General features: G+C 40.2%; 1 protein-coding gene across 4 annotated transcripts in view; it reads left to right on the top strand.

Annotated features, from left to right (window-relative positions):
• RYK (receptor like tyrosine kinase) overlaps positions 1–20306 on the top strand; it is a 94868-nt gene that overhangs the window by 23015 nt on the left and 51547 nt on the right. For 3 of the 4 annotated variants that reach the window (XM_082319755.1, XM_082319752.1, XM_082319753.1), the window contains exons 4-9: positions 868–1002; positions 3297–3353; positions 4800–4944; positions 8825–8925; positions 12182–12316; positions 15485–15571. In XM_082319755.1, the coding sequence (XP_082175881.1) occupies positions 868–1002; positions 3297–3353; positions 4800–4944; positions 8825–8925; positions 12182–12316; positions 15485–15571 (660 nt within the window). The remainder of the gene's footprint in view (positions 1–867; positions 1003–3296; positions 3354–4799; positions 4945–8824; positions 8926–12181; positions 12317–15484; positions 15572–20306) is intronic. The other variant, XM_082319754.1, reaches the window with a different exon arrangement.

Genomic DNA, 20306 nt, shown 5'->3' on the forward strand with positions numbered 1-20306 from the left:
ATAATCGTTAGCATTTGCATGGATTTTAAAATCTAGGCCTTTTAATTTCTCTAGTCTGTAGAGATGACATTTCAAGATGTGTGGGAGTTGTTAATACATTGAAATGTTTATGGTAAGTTTTAAAATTGAGAAAACTTTTGAATATGTATTAGCTCCTCCACAGAATTTAGTCTAGAAGCAGTTTTATTTGTTTCAGGAAATGTGAAAGTGATCATCATTCCTTGCTTATTCAGCTATGGTTTGTTGTACTCTGTTAGATATTCAAAGGGCAATAAAATATACATTGATGTTTTGGGTTTTAGCCACTTTTTTGTGAAAGCAGACACTAGGGAATTAGTCTTCTTGTGTCTGCTCTGTTGGCATCAATAATACTGGTATATAAGCTAGAAAGTAAATAATGTCATATTAGTTTAAGCTTTGATTCCAGTCAGATTTGCAGAGACCAATATTTTGGTCAATATTTAAACTTAGCGGTTGTGAAAAAAGCTAACCTTCATAGCGTTTGAAAAACCAATGAGGAAAACTAAATTTTCTGGTTTTCTGTGATAACGGAGGTTTCTCTTGTGACAGCACTTTAACTCCAAAGCTAACGGATGGCTAATCATAATTTATCGACAAATACAATTTTAGTAATCTGTAAACTTTTAATAAAACTCACAGGAATTCATTTAAAATCTATGCCCTTCAGCGCTTTAATAGTTGTCTGAAATTACAAGGCTAAAATAGTATTTCTTAATAGCAAGTTCTTTAAAAATGTGTATTATAAACATCATTTTAAAAGACGGTTATCATTTAAATATTCTTTCACCACAATGTCTGAAAAGTGCTCGAACTTAACTGTAATGCCTATTTGTTGTCTGTTTGCAGTGTTTCGTGTCGAACTCTCCTGCACTGGCAGACTTGACTCTGAGGTCACAATACTAATGCAGCTCAACTTGACAATAAATTCATCAAAAAACATCACAGTTTTAAATTTCAAACGAAGGAAAATGTGCTACAGAAGTAAGACGTTAAGTTTCAAATATTAAAAAGCTTTTAGTGTTAAAGTATGATAGGAAAAAGGAGTGGGAAGGTATATGATCCGGGACATGAGTAACAGTTCCTGAGAGTGAATGGTGGAGAGGATAGGAAGAAACCAGGTAAAATTTTGCCTTTCAGAGACGAATGGGAACATTTGGTAAAAGCAGAAGCTGAGGGATGAACAAATTCCCCAAGAGTTCTGCTGCATTGACTGACCTTTTTACATATATAGCAAAAAGCATTTTCTCTGTTGTGCTTGGAAGAAAGGAACTAGTTTCCTCAAAACTGCAGCACTCTGAATAGTCAAATTGTTCTAAGAATTACCAACAAAATCTACTTAGTTTATAAATTGTGATAAACTTAAAATTGACTATTTTCTGAATGTAAGCAGGTGTTAGTCTTTCAGACTTGGAGTACAAAATCTTGGTAGATAATGCAGAATTCAGAGATCCCAGATTGACTCTTCTGTGTTTTGACTTGGGAATCTGCAAGCCCAGTTTATTCTTGGATTGTTACTATCTCCTGTTGCTGCTTCCTAGAAGTATTTTCATAGGCATCAGAAGAAAATTATTTTGGAGAATCCCAAGAACTGTACCCTCCTTAAAAATGGCTGTTCTCAGGCAGTGTTTGAGGATGGCCACCTCTCTATTTACATGCTCCTCCTGGTATTGTTCAGTTTACTTGGAGCCTTTGAGGACAATAGTTGGCTTTTCAGAGGGGAGTTTGTCTCTTCTCTTGAGTACGAATGACTAAGGATGAACTTCTGGAAGGTATGGGTGAAAGAGCTAGCGTGGCTTTTTAGCACATAATGCTGTGTCATGTTCCTTGCATTGATGTTATGGGAAAATCGTTCTTAATTTGAAGTGTATCTCTTTTTCTAGTGAACATGGAGGTCTGGCTGATAATGTTGACATTTTTACCTTTATTTCATGTTTTCCTAGGTACTTTTTCAAGTGGGGGAGGTCAGCACTGCTTATATCTTCATAGCTTATTGAGCTTCTGAATAAGCAGAGGAGGTTTCTATAGGCACAGTTATCAGGGTGTGTGAGATAGGGCCGCTTCCTAAATTATGCAGAAGTGGTTCTTACAAAGATCGTGTTTCTGTGGGTTTGTAAAACGTCAGTAACTTTTTTTGTTTGTGTTGATTGGTATAGAGCATCCAGGGATTTCTGATTTAATTTAGTGCATAAGTTAAAAATATGCAGGAACTTGCTAGAGGTTTTGCTCAAAGCATTTGTAGTAGTTCCTCCTAAAGTTCAAAAAAGGAAAAAACAACAACACCACCACAAAAAAAAAAAAAAGGAAGAAGAAAAAATTCTCAGATTTTTCCCTTCCCTGGACTACTTTTTCACAAGTTTGTCAGGCTGAATTGGCTTGCCAAGGAATCAGAAGGGGCTGTGCTGGGGAGGAAGCAGCTCTTCACAGCTGGGAGCAGGAAGGGGGATGTGCAAGTGGGACTGTGCCTTTGCAGTCACAGAAATCTATTATATTGCCTCAACTGTGTGCGAATCCTCAGTGAGATTCATCTGAAATCATCTCCACAGCCTGCATTCCCTTGGTTTGCACTATCCTTCTTAGTGACCAGACTCATAGTAAGCTTAATGAAGATTTATCCCCTTTCTGAAGGAGTGCTTTCACATGCAGACCTGAGTATTGTCCCTGCACCTTTTGTTCCATATTTATGAGCATTTAAATAGGCATTACCTTTTTCATCCTTCAGTTTTAAAACACTCATGACTGTGGCATCAGCTGAGAAGGCACAGTGCCCGTGGCTGCATCTCTGACTTCTTCCTAGGATGAGTAGCATTAGACTGGAGCCAGAATTTCTTCCGAAAGGTCAGGGTAGTATTGATTGAACATTCAAGAAATTATTTTCTATCTTGTAGTAACTGGTTCTGTGAGGTCTTTGTTGTTTAGTGTCTTAGCATACACTCACATACTCTGCACCTCCTCTTTCTACTGTCTGCTGCTTTGGACTTTGTTGGACAAGCCGGAGGGCTTTTTGAGGTAGGTAGATTCAATGAGTTCAAGCATGGCCTCAGTGGACATGTGTACCAATGGTGAAACATATGTGACCTATATGTCTTAAGTGTGATTTTTATTATGTAGTGGTTAGGTATTTAAAATGGAAATATAGAGATAACTATAGTCGTTATGTCAGCTCACCAATTTGGAAAAGCAGATTTGTTTTTCCATAAATGAGGCAATTGACTTCCTGTGAAGGGCTACAATAATTAATGTGTACCAAACTTAATGGTTTTCTCTCATCTGTTTAGAGCTTGAACCAGAGGTAAAATCTCCAACTTCCGATAAAAACAGCAGCAAGGCTATCTGTAAGTAATCCTGAGTGTACAACTTATTTCAGGTACAACTTACTTAAGGTGTAAAAAATGAAAAACTTGCAATGTTCTTTCTGTTTCCACAGCTCTCCCTGTGAAAACACTCCCCAGGTAGTCTGTACTATACCCAGTATTTTACGGGGGATTTTTTGTAATTAATTGTTTTAACTGGGAATATATACTAGTGAAGAGGAAAAAAACTTATTCCAAGTCTCCTAACAACTTTGGTTTTATCACGTCTTAGGGGCTCTGGTTTCCATACATGACTGTGATTATTTTCTTGACTTTAGGACCTGTCTGGTTTGCTGTTTTAACTTGTCAGTATTGAATGAATAGAATGAGGTAGTTTCTTTTACTCACTCCTCTTCTAGCTGGAAATATTGTCTGATGACTGACTGTGCTCAGCCTCTGTAGTATCCAAAATGTAAACATTTTTGCCAAAATGCTTTTGGAAAGCAGTGGAGTGCATTGCTCGGTTTTCTCTTTACCACCTGCTGTCTCTTCTAGGGCAATTGTTCTCTGTGATGTGTGATTTAAAACTGGGGACGGCTAGGGCTACTGCCTCTTCCTGCCTACAGTCCCTCTGCCCGTGTTGCTGCTTAGCTCTAGCTGAAGTCTAGCACGGCAGATGGCCCTTTGCTGCCAAGATGCAACTGCAGAATTTTGCCGTAAAACTCGCCGCAGTTGAGATTCTTTTGAGAAAGAGGGTTGACTGCCCTGTTAACAGTGCTGCATTAAGATTCAGGTCAGGGGGCCATAATCCACCCATCATACCCTAAAATCAGGAGGAGAAGCTGAAGTTGTGTGCTCTGGCACTTTTGGTTCGTGAGTAAGCACCACTATCATGCTGCACCTAGGTATTAGTGTCATTTTATTTACTGTATTGGTGTGTGTCCTGGTGTGCAGGTGACTTCTGCTCTTCTAGCACCAACTAGCAAGTCTGTGCCACTTGCTGCATCGGGGCCCTGCTGAGCTGGAGGCTGGGTTTGTCCATACTCCTGCTGTGTTTGCAGCATGGGACCCATGGAGGAGGGTTGTGCTGTTGTGCGAGGTAGAACCAACAGGACCAATAAACCCACTTTAGGAGGTTCCTGGCTAGCTTTTATCCTTCAGTAGGAACCCTCCTTTTGTCCCAGTAGATAAATGGAGGCATCGAGTGGCTTGCTGGGCCCTGCCCTGCTTTGCTGCAGCAGGAGCTGTGGTGCTTGTTCTTCTGGGGGTTACCATGGTCTGTCTCTGCAGGCTGGCTCCTGCTCCCTCTTCCTGCCCGACCTGGGTGACAGGGCACCGGGGGCGAGTTTGGGGACAGCAGCACTGCCCTCCTGACATGTCAGCCTGCTGGGAACTAATGAAATGTCATTTGTTGTGGGGTTTGTTTGGGTGGGTTGTTTGTTTGTTTGGGTTCTCAAGGGTCAGTAACTTTTCACTTTTCTATTTCAGTTGATCCTGTAAACGCAGCTCCCACCACTTCTACCCGTGTGTTTTATATCAGTGTAGGCGTGTGCTGTGCTGTTATATTCCTGGTGGCAATAATATTAGCTGTCTTGCATCTCCACAGCATGAAAAGGATAGAGTTGGATGACAGGTATGTATTCAAGCTTTTCAGGTTCATTTTTGGGACACATTTACTCAGATTTGTGGGAGTTGTGGTCTCAAAATGAGCACTATAGTAGCTTGCAATTTCTGCTCTTGATGTCAAGCTGTAACAATTACTATCTGTGCAGAGTTGTGGTAAGTGCTATACTGCAGAAAGGCAGCAGTCTCGGGTGCTCTGCTGTTAGTGGGGTGGGAGGGTTGTGGCTGTTGGGTTTTTGCCAGAATAGTTCCATGGAGGGGACACAGTGGGGAAATTTGGACAGAATCAGATATATAGGGATTGTCAGGATTGAAGGAAATTTGATAATACCTGGGCACACTGAAAATATTTGGTTTTTTTACTGACTTCTACAGGAGATTCAATTTCAGTTTTCTCTATTTTGATTTATTTACCAGTATTCACATTGGCTTTAGGGTAAAGTCTGGGGATTACAACTGGTTGGTTATAAAGCTGAAAATGGGCTCGCTCTCAAATGTATTTTCAATCCAGAAAAACCAAATTGGCACATGCATGCAAAAAGGACTTGTAACATGAACCCAAGGGCAATACGGTCAGCTGAGTGGGGATTAAACAGAGGCGGAAGGGAGGCTGAAGAAGCAGGTGGATGGAGGCTCTGCTGAGGCTGTGTGAACAAGCTGCATCAGATACAACTGTTCAGAAGCAGGCAGTTTTGAAGTGGAATACTTTGGAAAAGAGTCGGGCCTGTGGGTGGTCACCCCTGTTGAAAGGACGTCTTGAACTGTTTCTGTTCCTGCCTGCAGCCTCTCAGAGTAGCCCTGTCTTTTCACCTTCCTCTATATCCATTCATCTGTTTCTTTCTGGTTTTCTTTCTGCCATTTACTTCTTTGGTGTCCCCATATCACTTGTTTTTTTGAGGGGTCAGTGTACTAAGTAGTAATGGTTTCTCAAGGCCTGATTATCTAACCAAGTGACTTGTCAGCTTTCCTCAATTCATTTGTGCCTAATTGTCTACTGAGGGTTTTTAATTAATATAAGATGTTAAAGGATGTGCAGCTTGCTTTAATTCAGAAATGAAAAGTATTACATTTCTAGAGTGTGTAAATGGTAGTGTCATCTACAAGTTTTTTGAGAGACTGTCTCAGCCTAGCAGTGTGGTCAAATGTCCTTTCATCCACTCTATTCTATTTGATTTCTGTGGAGATACAAGCTAAAAATTTATCTAATGTTAATACTCTGTGGCTTGCAAGTATTAAAGAATTTGCTCTGAATCAGTATATGGCCTTCTGATAATTTCTGTGAAGTTTGTGCAGATAGTGGGCTTTAGTTCTTCAGAGAGCCATGTGATGACTTGTTTTCTGAGCTCAAAGGTGCCTCACCTGAGAAAAGCTTGGATGCGCTCCTGGATAAGAGCTGTGTTTAACTAGTGTCGTAGCAAAGGTGTAACAGAGGCGAAATGGGCCTGAGAATCAGGATCTGTGGAGTTTTGTTTTCAGAACAGGCAGCGTGCACAGGAGCCAGCAAAGAGACTGCGAGGTGATGTTTTGGTGCTTGGCTGAAAACTAGTTCAGTGTTATAATTTAGCCTCAATGTTATGTACTAGCATTATGTACGATCAGTGACTGCTTGATGTAGCAGCTAGTCAAGGAACTCGTGAGAGAAGAAACAGCTTTTGATTTGGTTTTGAATAACAATCTCAAAACATTGCTGTAAAGGGGTTCTGAATCAAAGCTGATAATGTCATTAGGGTTAACGACCTCTGAGGAGCAACAGAGGCTGAAAAACCCACTGCCATTGCTCTTAATTTAAAAAACCAGAACTAAGTAAAAATGAGGAAGGCTGTTAAATAGAAGGTAAAACCAGGCAGCTGAGTTTACAGGCTGCACATGAACTATTTAAGAACGTTGTATTGAAAGTTCAGAGCAAATGCTTGCATGCCTCCTATCAAAGGCACTTGAAGAAGTGCCAAAGAAAGCTGGCATGGCTTAACAGCAGGATAATGGAGGTTATTAAAAGCAAGAAGGCATTGTTCAAAAAGCTGATGTAGTGTACAAGTGAGAAAACTAAGACAGCTCATAAACATAAACAAGTTAAACCTAAAAACCAAAATGACCAAAAAAGTTGTTTTTCAAACTTGCAACAGACATAAAAAGAATAATTCCTTTTTCAAAATTGCCTGCAGCAGGAAGGCAGCCAAAGAAATCTGTAGGGCTGGTAAGTGATCAAGTTACAAAAGGAGTTTCCAGGGAAGATAAAGTCATAGCAGGAAAATGAAATGCAAGTCCCGCGTCAGTGTTTAATGCAGTGACCGTGCCAGGACACTTCTTGCCAGGGAACTTCCTGCAGAGTGGATCACATTGAAGCAGCTCATAGATGCAATAGTGCAAACAGTTAAAATAAGGAGCAACAAGTTGCCAGCACCAGAGAATATTCGTTCAGAAACTAAAGGAAGTTAAAGTGGAGTAGCTAGACCACCAGCTGTGGCTTTTAACCTTATGCTAAAAACTATGCTGGAAGCCTACACCTGGAAGACAGTGAATGTGAGAATAACTTTAAAAAAAGTTTCCAGAGAGAGATCAAGGCCAGCTATAAATCAGTAAGCCTGATGTTTGTATTGTGAGAATTAGTAAATTCTGTTCTAAAGAAAAAATTCAGCAGGTGCATCTGTGATTATGGTATAATGGGGAAGAGTTGACTTGGCTTTCTTTTTTTTAAAGGAAGTCTTGATTCAAAGCTAACAGTGGTCCTTGAGGGCATCACCAAGCATGTCTAAAAATCCTACAAGGATGGCTAGCACTGCAGTACTCAATAGCAGCCTAAGAAGAAAATGGATTGTTGATTATTTGGCAAGGCAGAGGGTTATACCCCCCAAAAAACCTCTTCTCTGTTCTCCCGATACAGTCAGCAGAAGTGGAGAAGCTTTTAAGTTTCAAAAAAGGGGGGGATGTTTGTGTGTGCTTGGGAGGGAGATCAAAAAAGCTTCTTCTGGCCCTGTCATCTGAGCTAGTAACAGATACTGCCTTTGCCTGCAAAATTCCTCATCTGTTCTGAGGCCATTACAGCTACAACTTTTTGTAGGATTTTGTCTATGAGGATAAGACAGAAAATATCCTCCTGTGGTTTAAGCTATGGTTTGCCTGCCTCTTGAATACTATGTGGAGCTATGGTCCTTCTGCCCAAAGAAAATATCTCAAAAGCACATTGTAGGTGGCCCTGGAAGGGACAACAAGTATCCTTAGAGAGAGGAATGACAAAGTAGGCTAGGGCAGTTTGGTCTGTAAAAGAGAGCTGAGACAGGTACAGTGGCATAGGGCAAACAACTATTTGCAACAGTGAACTAGGGAATATCTTTTCAATATTTGCTCCAGCACAGGAATTAAAGGGCAGCAGATAGAGCTAGCAGCTGGCATGCCCGGAGCAAGCAAGAAGAGAACTCTCTGGCTGAAAAAGCTAGTTAAGCTTTGCAGGGTGTTATGGGTGCCTCTCTGTTTGGCTCAGGCTACTGCTTTCAAACTTTTGTAGTCATTGTTGATTCTCAGTGGGAAGTTGGTACCATGAAACAAATACAAGTCTTCTCTGGAATATAATATTTTTGTTGATTCTGGTATGACAGGATGGTTCTTGCAATAAATATTTTGTCACCTTGATTTTTCAAAAGTGGGGAAAAAGTACTGGAAAATAGAGCAAATTCTGCAAAACAAGTAGGAGTAACTTGTTCATACTCAGCAGACCGAAGTGCGAAGATTTTTGAGTTACTTAAAATACATTTTAATGTGTGAGAAACTTCAAAAAATGCCATTCTTTCAAAGTCTAGCCTGGAAAATCTTCTGTTTTTAACTTTGATATGTTAATTTTGAATTTATTACAGTGGCAAGCAGTCATGTTCATGTCCATTTTTGTTTTAAAACAGCATTAGTGACAGCAGTAGCTCACAAGGTTTATCCCAACCTTCCACACAGACCACACAGTACTTGCGAGCTGACACGCCAAACAATGCAACGCCAGTAACCAGTAAGTGTTAATCTAATTACAGACCCTTGCAACAGACCCTCTTGGACACAGCTGGAGTATTTAGTGGTAGGAGTCTCACCAATTAGTCTTTTCATCTTGCCGCTGAAAAGGAAATGAATGGGGGAAAAAGCTTTATAAGGATGATATATTTGTGATTTCTTTTTGTTTACAGCTTTGCTTGAAAGAATGTTAAATAGTTAAAAAGAGCAGTGAATTAAAAGGAAGGGTGGCAGTGTTGTATATACTCTGTGATAGACTGATACTAGCTATGTTCTGTGTTAATTCTGTAATTACTGGAGGTATTTATTATCTGCAGAGTGTTTACTCCTTCAATTATTGTCTGTCTTCTCTAGTCTTCTATATCCCATATAGCATCACTCCAGCGAAGGGACTGTTCAGACTGTAGGGAAGCTGGATGGTGTAGGGACACACTTGGTGTGCAGTTGCCTGGTGGTTCAGTCTCATCTAAGGTTGGACTGACCATAAGCGTTTGCCTTTTCCCCTGTGCTGGCACCTATTCTGCAAGATGATTCAGAATCATAGAATCATAGAATCGTTAAGGTTGGAAAAGACCCTTAAGATCATCGAGTCCAACCGTTAACCTATCACTGCCACGTCCACCACTAAACCATGTCCTCGAGCACCACATCTATCCGTTCTTTAAATACCTGCAGGGATGGAGACTCAACCACTTCCCTGGGCAGCCTGTTCCAATGCTTGACCACCCTTTCAGTGAAGAAGTTTTTCCTAATATCCAACCTAAACCTCCCCTGTCGCAGCTTGAGGCTGTTTCCTCTCATCCTATCACTCATTACTAGGGAGAAGAGACCGACCCCCACCTCGCTACAGCCTCCTTTCAGGTAGTTGTAGAGAGCATTAAGGTCTCCCCTCAGCCTCCTCTTCTCCAGACTAAACAACCCCAGCTCCCTCAGCTGCTCCTCATAAGACTTGTGCTCTAGACCCTTCACCAACTTCGTTGCCCTTCTCTGGACACACTCCAGCATCTCGATGTCCTTCTTGAAGTGAGGGACCCAAAACTGGACACAGTACTTGAGGTGTGGCCTCACCAGTGCCGACTACAGGGGCACTATCACCTCCCTGGTCCTGCTGGCCACACTATTCTTGATACAGGCCAGGATGCCATTGGCTCTCTTGGCCACCTGAGCACACTGCTGGCTCATGTTCAGGCGTCTGTCAACCAACACCCCCAGGTCCTTTTCCGCGAGACAGAAAAGCCACTCTTCCCCAAGCCTGTAGCGTTGCATGGGGTTGTTGAGACCCAAGTCAGCCAAAAACTGACTTCGTTTGTAGAGTGATGGGTTTTTGGTTGACTCGGGTCTCTGAGCCGGCTTGTAGCCTAGTCGCTTGCACACCAAGATTGGTGCTTAGAAGATAAGGGTCTACATGACTGAGCATTAGAAGAAGGCAGGACTTAGCCCCAAACTCAATTGGCTTCAGCTACTGCTGGGGAGCCTGCTTTAAAAGATCTAAAGCGAGGTAAGGGTTTATATTACAAAGTGAGAAAAATGGGGGAGCCCCACCAGAGAAACAAACTCGCTGTTAAACTCAAATTGCTGTTTTTCTCAATAAAGTGGGAACTGCCAAGCTGAAATCATGCCCGGGCACTCCTGACCTTTTCAGAAAGTGTAAATTAAATGGCTCCTGTTTTCATCTACTGCCACCAGTGATTTTCTCTTCCGTAATGCTCAATAGTTTTGTATTAATTGCATGAGGAGACTTTGTTCAGCAATCTAATGAGTAGAAATGTCAATGTAGATCTGTTACTTAGAGCTAGGTAAAAATAATGATTAATGACTTGATTTTTTTTTTTTTTTAAAAGGAACCAGTAAGACCCAAAAGTCTCTCCATTTTCTTCTGATTGCACTTAATAGTGATACAGACCATCCCAATTCATTGGGGAGCACTGCACAAGTGTCATGATTACTGTTCAGCCCTACTGTGTTTTCTTGTTTCCTCCCCATGTGTGGAAGCAGGTTTTTACGTAAGATTGAACACCTGCAACTTTGGGAAAGATTTGGCTTTCTTCTAAATTGCACTATATCTCCTTAAAAAAAAAAAGTGTCTTTTTCATCTTTCCCTTGCAAAAAACTGCCTTTAAAATTTATTTAGTAGAAGAATTAATTTTAAAATAAAAATAAATAAATATAAAAATATTTTAAAAAACTCCTTTCCACAGAGTTTGGAAGAGACCTTAGCATGCAACTAGTTCTTGAGCTGGTTTTCCCTCTTGCCACCCAAAGTTCCTCCCCAGCCTTTTTGTTTTCCATCTCTTATCCCAGATCGCATTCTGCTGTTGATGTCCTATCAATGTCAGGTTTTTAGGTTGGCCCTCTATGTGACCCTGTTTAGTTAATTTGAATATGACCCCTGGAAACTCATTACTGAGCCTCTGGCAAAAGGGGAGAGGAGGACTTGTCGTGAAGGTGGCCTAGAAGCCAAGCCCATAGTGATGATTAAACCCTCCTCACCTTGACAAGCATGGTAGCTGGTATGCCTAAATGGGATGTGTTTGCTGTGTTCAGTCTGTATGGTTTCAGAATGGCTCTTACCTGTTTTGGGACACCCCTGGTAGCACAGGAAAAATGAATATAATAAGAAAAAAGGTTGGATGTGTGAAATAAACAGGAAGAACATTCTTAGTCCTTCCACAATCATATTAACCTTGTTTTCAGTAACATTTAAATTAAAAAAAAACAAAGAACAACCTACCATCAAAGTAATTCTCAAGATTTTTCTCTAGTGATTCATAAACTTGTACAAAAATATTCAGACCTTTCTGACTATATTAGTGTATCTAGATGTCTAGAAGTGCCAGAAGAGGGCACTGGTAGTTTTTGTTATGTCCTGCTGGGGTAAGGCATCTTCCTCACTCTAACAAGTCTTCTGACAGTCTCTGACTGTGCTTTATTTCCTTGTTGTCAGGGAAGTGCAGTGTCATGTTAATCAGCTTCAGTACGTAAGGAGGAGTTTTATTTACTTGGTGTTAGTAATGAGACTTGATTGCATGATGCTATATAGAATTCCTGTGTGATATCTCCTCCCGCCTCTCCCCAGATTATTATATTCACATGACTTCTTGTGTTTGTTGTTTATACTATAATCTTTTTAAGATTATAATATCTTTTTAAGTACATGCTGCTTGCATGTCTTTATACCTGTAGGTGGTGCTGAGGTGAAGCAGTGTGCTTGTGTTCTCATTATAAGGGTATTTATATTGGTTTGTTTGGCTCTGCTGGCTCCTCAGGTTATCCTACATTACGGATAGAGAAGAATGATCTTAAAAGTGTCACTCTAATGGAAGCAAAAGCTAAAGTGAAGGACATAGCCATCTCCAGGGAGAGGATAACTCTAAAAGATGTGCTTCAAGAAGGTATTTACAGGACTTGGACACTTGTTGACTACAGCATGGTGTATATATATATTTTTTTTTATAGCTAGATTTTTCTGAAATTAATCATGGATGATGTTTCTGATCTTCATAACTTTGGTGAAGGCGAAGAATGATGAATAATGTTTGAATTTGGGGTGTGGGGAAAGCAGTTTCTAGAATTCATTAGAATGGGGGAGCAACTAATTGTGCTCAGTAAATCATGCAGTTTGTCTGTCTTAATAATCTGGTCCTTTAAAGGTAAGGGTTAGATGGCTAAGGAATGAGGTAATCAGTTGGGGCTGTAAGTGACAAAGTTAACTAACTCACTTTTGTAAGTTACTGCAGGAGAGCTTCTCTTAAAAAAATCAAAACAAAAATATCAAATCCCACAAAAACCTCAGTCATCTAACCTCGTAATCTCAATTTAATAGCTTCTGATTTGGAAATCTAATCAGCAGATGCAACATTTACAGCTCTGAGATTACCTGATTCTTTTGTCTTTTTTAATGTTTACTTTGTAAATGTACATGCACAACATTAAATAGTTCTTGTTGATGTTGAATTAGGGAAATAGACTTAAATATTCAGGGGGTTTTGTGTTAATCTTTACTGCTGCAACTTCAAGTCTGTCTTCCCTGAGTCTCATGAGAAATTAAACTTTCCAAAGCTAGAGATCTGAGACACTCATCCTTTGGAGGCAGAACTGCTAAATGGTTTGCATTACTGTCTGAAAAACAATGGGAGGATGCTAACCCTCCCCACTTAATGTATGCCTCTAAATCTCTAAGGAGGTAGCTTTGTGCTCAACTCCATTGTCAGTTCTGCAAAAAGCTTCCTTCGCATGTGGGATGTGCTTTATGTTCCTTTGTACTGTCTGTTGCCTGTAGCTGTGATGTTAGGAGTCCTCCGATGACTAGAAATGACTCAGTACCACAGCTACGCTTCAGATGCTTAGCACCGAGTGACAGAGCTGCCCTATTCTGCGAGACGCGGCTTAAATGGCTGTTGAATGCAATGTGGACCCATTTAATACTGGGATCTTCTTTCTTGGCCTGCAGTTGGTATTTGAGTCTGTCAAAACCTTCAAAAGTTAGTCAGAGGACTAGAAGACTGATCCTGATGAACAATCGTCAATTTTAGTTCAGGATTGTAGCAGAGTTGAGCCTCTCATCTAAGAACAAATGAGCTTTAGAGGGGAGGAAGTGAATAATAGAAATATTTGCATAAAATTTTCAAGAACTCCTAAGTGCTGCAAATGCAACTTAAAGGTATTTTACAAGTCTTGGCCAGCGATTCATTATAAACTTCAAGTAGCTTCCGTAACTTAACCTACTTTAACAGTTTATAAATTTAGGAGAAAAAAATGCTGTGGTGTAACCAGTTGGAAAATGCAAAGCACCAGGGTTTGAGAGTGCACAAAGGAAGAGGGATCTGTAGGGGCCTTTTGTATTGCTGGGCTTGTGCAGCATCTGATTCTGAACTTGCATCAAGCTCATATTGTACTAGATGTAAGACAAAAACATAGGCGTCTTTAAAAAAAAAAAAAAAGTTTCAAATGGAATAGCTATGCTTTAGCAAATGGAGCAGATGTTAACAGTATGTGGATCTTTACCATTTTCTGGTGAAGCAGAGAAATGACTTAGATGTCCAGTCTGGAATATAAACAGCATAATCTGCAAGAAGCCCAGAAGAGAGTGAGGTAGAAGTAGTGTGTTCACAGTGCTGTCTCTAAATGTTACAGTACACCAGTAACACACCGTTCCTCCTAAGATACAAGTCTTTCAGGGTACCATTAAAATAACCCAAAACAACAAAATCCCAAACTGTGGACAACACAGGCATGCTATGTTACAGTCTTACTATGTCTAGATATTGGATTGCATGAGAATTATTTTCTAGTCATAGCTGCTTTTACACACTTCCCCATTCTCTTTATTTCCGGCATTTAAAAAGAGATAGATAGCTTGATACAATAACATGTTTCAGTACAAGATGCTATCTTCCCTTTGACTTTTACATAGATCTGTATATTGGAAATACATATTTAAGGCACTCTTACGATGCCTTCAAGAACCAAGATAGGAGGGGTTTAGTTCACTGTTAAATAACTTATGCTATATATTTATGGTTGCCTGTAGTGTCTAGTTAAATTGCTTCTTAATGAGATTACAATTTGAAGATCCCTGTCTTGCAGGGTTTACTTGCAGTCCCAGGGTAGATGATAGCAAGTGTTGTGCTGTCCTTGTTAAGTATTTAGAAACCAAATGAGACCCACACTTCATGACAGAAGACGTACAACCAGGATAAGGCAATCCCCATCAAAGATCTTTCAAGCTAACCAGACAGGACAAATCAATAGGAAAGGGATGCAACATATGAATAGACTGCATGAAGATGATGTACATGTTGATGCCATGGTAATAGTGTGACAGAAAAGTGTTGCAAACCTGAGTTGTGTAAAAAGTTAATTGTGCACTACCATGCTGCAGTTGTTCTTACTCCAGCTGTTCAATGTAGCTCCTCTTCCTGTAATAGCTTTGTTAAAAATTTGTGAGTGGAAAAATGTTGGAGAGACTGAAAAAAAACCAAACCCAAACAAACCAAATGCCTTCTAGCTAAGGTAAAACATTTGAATAACGTGATACTGTTTTTTTCAGACTGTTCATGCGTACTGGTTGGCTGAAACCAATATTTCCCTGTAAACTTTTAAAAAAAAAATTCATCTTTGAGAAATGTTTCAACTGGAGAATTCCAGACCTGGTGGATGAGAAAAGGATGGAGCTGGAGTTTTTAGTGCAGACAGTTGACAAAGACGAAACTGCCACAAACAAACCCATCATCAGTATTGATACTTAATTTAACTGCATTCTGTTGCTATCATTAGTTCACTCTCACGCTTGTCCCCCTAAATTTTAGTTATCTAAACTTTCAGCATTTACTGCATATAGTTCTGAATTCAGAACTGGATGCAGTGCTGGAGAGGTGGTTGGGTTATATATTGTTGACTTGGGGCATTCAGGACTTACGGCTTAATGGCCATTGTTCCTAACTTTCTGCTGTGGCTGAATCATTTTAAGGTAGTGTTTTCTTAATAGATATTAAATTCTGTTAATGTTACCAGTGTATTTTTACCACATAATACTTACTAATTGTATGTTCTCTTCATAGGCACATTTGGGCGCATTTTCCATGGGATTCTAATAGAAGAAAAAGACCCCAGTAAAGAGAAACAAGTTTTTGTCAAAACTGTTAAAGGTATGTTTACATAAAGGAGGGGTTTTTTTGTATCCAGTTGTTTGGATTGTGGTGCATGCTGAGTGTATCAAATCTGTCTTTAAAAATAAACCCCTCCTCCCCAAAATACGCAAATGGCTACTGCTTAAAAAGCAAAAGCAATTAGGATGCTGCCTTCAGCCAGAGAGAACAGAAATCTTATATGGAAGAAAAATGCGTGTGTTCTCCACCAGTGCCTTCAGTTACTGCGTCTTGAATACTTTTGCTTATTATTCTTCTAAGTAAAAAATATATTTGTTTTTTTCCCCTAGCATGTCATCGTTCTTTCCATCCACAGCCTTTTCCCCTGCAAATTGCTGAAAAAGGCACCTGCAATGCATCTTAAAAAGCTTTTATAAACATGCGTGGCTGTACAAAAGATAGGGCATAGTTTCTGGTATCCTTAAACTTTGCTACTGAATTATCATTTAGAACTTAGTTTATACAAATATAGCATCTCTGTTCAAGAAATATGTTGTTGGAGTGATTTAAGTCATGATAGGTAGACTTAAGAAACAAGAAGGTAAGTATAGATGAAAACCATATTACATATATCCTACATATATATTACATATATCCCTTCCTCTAAACTCATCATTGTAGGAGTTCTCTAGTAGCTCACAACAGTTTTGCTGACTTCACTGTACAGTAGGTGCTTCACCAGTTATTTTTGTCATTTCAATTGCGTGTATTACTGCCTTTGGTTTTTAATTTTACAATTTCTTTAATTCTTTCTTTTTAAAAAAATTAGGCTTCTATAAGAATTTCAACTTGTTTTAAATTTTTTTTGCCTGGCTAGTAGTTTTTAAAGATACTGATTTTAAAGAGGAAGGTGGGAATTGGTGAAGCTGCTAAATTTTGTTGTTGAATCTTTCTACTACCCATTTATTCTGTGCTGTTTTTGAGAAAGATATATTACTTAAAGAAAGCAACCTTCTCTTATTCTTGGTATGTTTCTCACACAATCAGATGTGTGCTTGTGATAATAAAAAAACAGTTTAGGCAGAAGGCCACTTAGAAAAAGATTCACACTCACTTCAAGGGGACGAAATTCTTAAAGTCAACCTGATTTGGAATAAAGGTAGCTGAACAAGGGGTCCCTACTTCTTGAAACAGTCTGAAGTGGCAGTTTGGGATGGATGCTGTTGCATTCTTTAGCTACACGTTGTTCTTGACGTAGACCTAACAGGATGGTGTGCTTTGGCAGTGAAGATAGGGCAGTGCCCAGTACCATACCTCCTAATCAGCCTGGTATGCCTGAACTGGAAGGTCCCTCCACCTCAGTGGGATGGGTACTGACAGTGAAGTAGTGCTTTGTGGGTAGAAGGAGGGTAACCTGTGAGTAAATCTGTCTCAGCATCAAGTCAGCCAGCAGACCTTGATCTGTGCTCTGGGACACTTGTTTGCGTTTCTGCTAATGGGATTCACAGAGGGCTAAACAATGAGGATTTGCTGCTGTCCCTTTTCCTGCTCTTTTCTCTTGCACGTCTTTGTGGGCATTCCTGGATTCAGAGTGACAGTTACTCTTGTAGTCACAAGATACTTCCCTTATTTCTTCAGTAGTGCCTCTGAGGTGGTACACTTTCAGTCCGTAGCACTTTTCCTCCCTGTTGAGCCCAGAGAGGACTTCTGAAAAATAGATACGCTACTCTTTGGAAGATGGTGGTAGCTACCATTTAGCATGATGGTGGTAGCTAGAGCTGTGTCTGCTGAAGTAGTCATAGCTGTACCAAAAGTAGTGGTCCTCTTGTAAAAAGGAAAGTATTTTCTTGTAGTGACTTCTAGCTAGAAGTAAAGAAGCATCCTCAATTAAAAAAAAAAAAGTATGCTGCTTTGCATTATTTTGGGAACTTTTCCCGAATTCTGCCCTTTTTCTGTTGCCCCTCCCTGCCAAACAGTTCTGACTATTGTCTTGGTTTTATTTTGTATAGTTTACAAAAGACTTATCCCCTATCACATGAGCCTGGTGCTCCTCTGTGTATGACGAGGCTGTCTAACTTGGGGCATCATTCACCAGTGTTACCTTAACCTGTGATCCCCTTCGCCGTGTTATTTGGTGGTTCTCTGCCCTGATTCAGAGTCAACAAATGCTATGGCTCTTGTGAGCCCCAAAATTGTTGTAAGCTAGGGCAGTTTGACATCTGTACGGTACTACTCAAGCATGCTTACTTTTTATAGCATTGGATTAAATGACAAGATGACATTCGTGAGAACAGATCTTAATTTAGCTGCCTCCCATCACCACTTGTCTAATTGCTTGACCAAAATGGGTCTTCCAATCCACTCTTAAAGCTGCATTTCTCCCTTGCAGTGCCTTGTATCTTTGACACAGCACGCATCTTAATTTCTCTAGCCCTTCCCTTTGCAGTGAAAGATTTGCTGGCTGCGGTGAACTGGAACATGGTCTTAAGGGAGTAATGGTATTCACATAATTGTCTGTAGAGAATTTCTCAGCTTTAAAAAGGATCTATATGGACAAAGTTTGTAATAGATTTTGCTGATACTTGTCTGTGAAATGATACTGATTTGGGCAGAAGAATGTTGCTAGGAAAATAACTATAAACATCCCCGCTTCTCTTTACAGCAGTTCATTTGCAGTGCTAATATTAAGCAGCTTCGTGATAGCTGTGTGTGCAGCTGGGTCATGTAATAAGTTGGGAATTTGATTTGCTTGGAAAAAAAGCTGCAAAAATTCTCTCTTAACCAGACTTTTTCCTTGATCTTGTTCTTTCTGTGACCACACACACTGCTCTTTTGGCACAAACACAGGAGGTAGGGCAGGACCACAAAAGTGAGATGGGTATGAGAACTATTAAACTGACTTAAGTATCTCTGTTGCTGAAGGCAAGAAAGGAGCCTGAGGGTCATGGAAAAGAAATAAGGGAAAAAGGCTTTGTCTGTGTAGCTAAGTTATCCCCCCTGAAAAGGTATGGGCTGCTCCGAACTGTCTTGTTTTACCCAGTGGTACACTCTGATAAAATAAAGCCCAGTGGTACCTCAAAGGACAGAAAATAACGGGGAGGGGGTGTGGGGTGTTCCAGATCTTCTAAAAAACGTGAACGGAAATTGTTTCAGCAAGTGCTGAGAGGAAGAATAACCTTCTTGAGAGGAAAAACACCTCTCCTTAGCAGGATCAGAGCTTGAGAAACTTAAGACATTGCATTGGCTGTTTTGATATTAAGCTTGTTGCTACAGCTTTAAATCTGGAATTTCCAATAGAAGAAACCCTTAGAAAGGAGAACACCTGGACATGGCAAATATGCTCAGTACACTTGTGCCCAAACTAGAGCTTCATACTAAAATCACAGAATCATAATCATTTGGGCTGGAAAGGACCTTTAAAGAATCATAGAATCATTAAGGTTGGAAAAGACCTTTAAGATCATCAAGTCCAACCGTTAACCTAGCACTGCCAAGTCCACCACTAAACCACATCCCTAAGCACCACGTCTACCTGTCTTTTAAATACCTGCAGGGATGGAGACTCAACCACTTCCCTGGGCAGCCTGTTCCGGTGCCTGACTACCCTTTCGGTGAAGAAGTTTTTCCTAATATCCAACTGAAACTTGCCCTGTCGCAGCTTAAGGCTGTTTCCTCTCGTCCTATCGCTTGTTACTAGGGAGAAGAGACTGACCCCCACCTTGCTACGACCTCCTTTCAGGTAGTTGTAGAGAGCAATTTATAAGATCCATAACCTTTCAGGATGGGTTACTTCCTAATAATGTGGACAGAGGAGAACGTGCTGTCAGTTTTCTCATTTCATATCCTGGAGAAGATGAATGTTGTGGCTGAAATGCTCATCAAGACAATAGTTAGATATGTATTTCCCACTCTGAGAGGGGTGTGTTTGCAGCCTTGTCAGTTTGCCTCTTTCCTATCTTTTTACCTTGCCCTGGGGTTGATGCTTTTCTGCAAAGGATCAAAAAGCAAAGATAGTTGACTGGTAATGGCAGTAACTCAGCAGCCCTTCCCACTTTCCTTCTCTGATGTTTTCTAGCCTTCTGGTAAGGTGTTGAGCATTACTATAAGCCAGAAGAGTGCTAGCTGAAATCAAGAAGCCTTGATTTTTTCTGTTAGTACTTGTTCTCCCTTCTGAAGTGATCTGTTGTTAAAGGAATCGGTAATACATAAAAACCGAGAAAGCCTGGACCTGCCTACCTTTGTCCTGAGAAACTCTTTAAGTGAACGAGGCCATTCAGAGAGTGTGAGACTAGTTTGCAGGAATGTATTGTATTCTCCATTTTCTCAAGCTGGGATTGACCTGTTAGGTCAGACTCTCAAAGGGCAAGTTTGATCCTAATAAAGCAACATCAGTGCAGGAGGCAAATAGATTGAGGTTTGCTTGTTTAGCATTATTTGACTAGTTTCTCCTCCGCCACAGAATTTGTCTGGGGTCTTTCATCTGAACCGTTCATTAAGTCTCTGAAGTGCTTTTCAACTGATTCAGTGACTACTTGTTTTGTAGCTTGTAAATTGATATGACTGAAAAGTTGGAGACGCTTCTTTTGAAATTTCAATGCCACATCATTTATAAAGATACAGTCTGAAGGCAAAATTAATCCCTGAGTGCCGGAAATTCGCTCCAGATCCCTTAGAAAAGGTTTTTTCTTTCACCTAACTGTAGTGCACTCCAGAGAAATGTTGTGACATGCCCTGGGTAGTGACAAAGCTTCTACCTGCGTGTTCATGAAATACATTAATTTGTAATGTTGTTTTT

This window comes from Platalea leucorodia (genome assembly GCF_965183815.1).
Source record: "Platalea leucorodia genome assembly, chromosome: 8".
NCBI classification, from domain to species: domain Eukaryota; kingdom Metazoa; phylum Chordata; class Aves; order Pelecaniformes; family Threskiornithidae; genus Platalea; species Platalea leucorodia.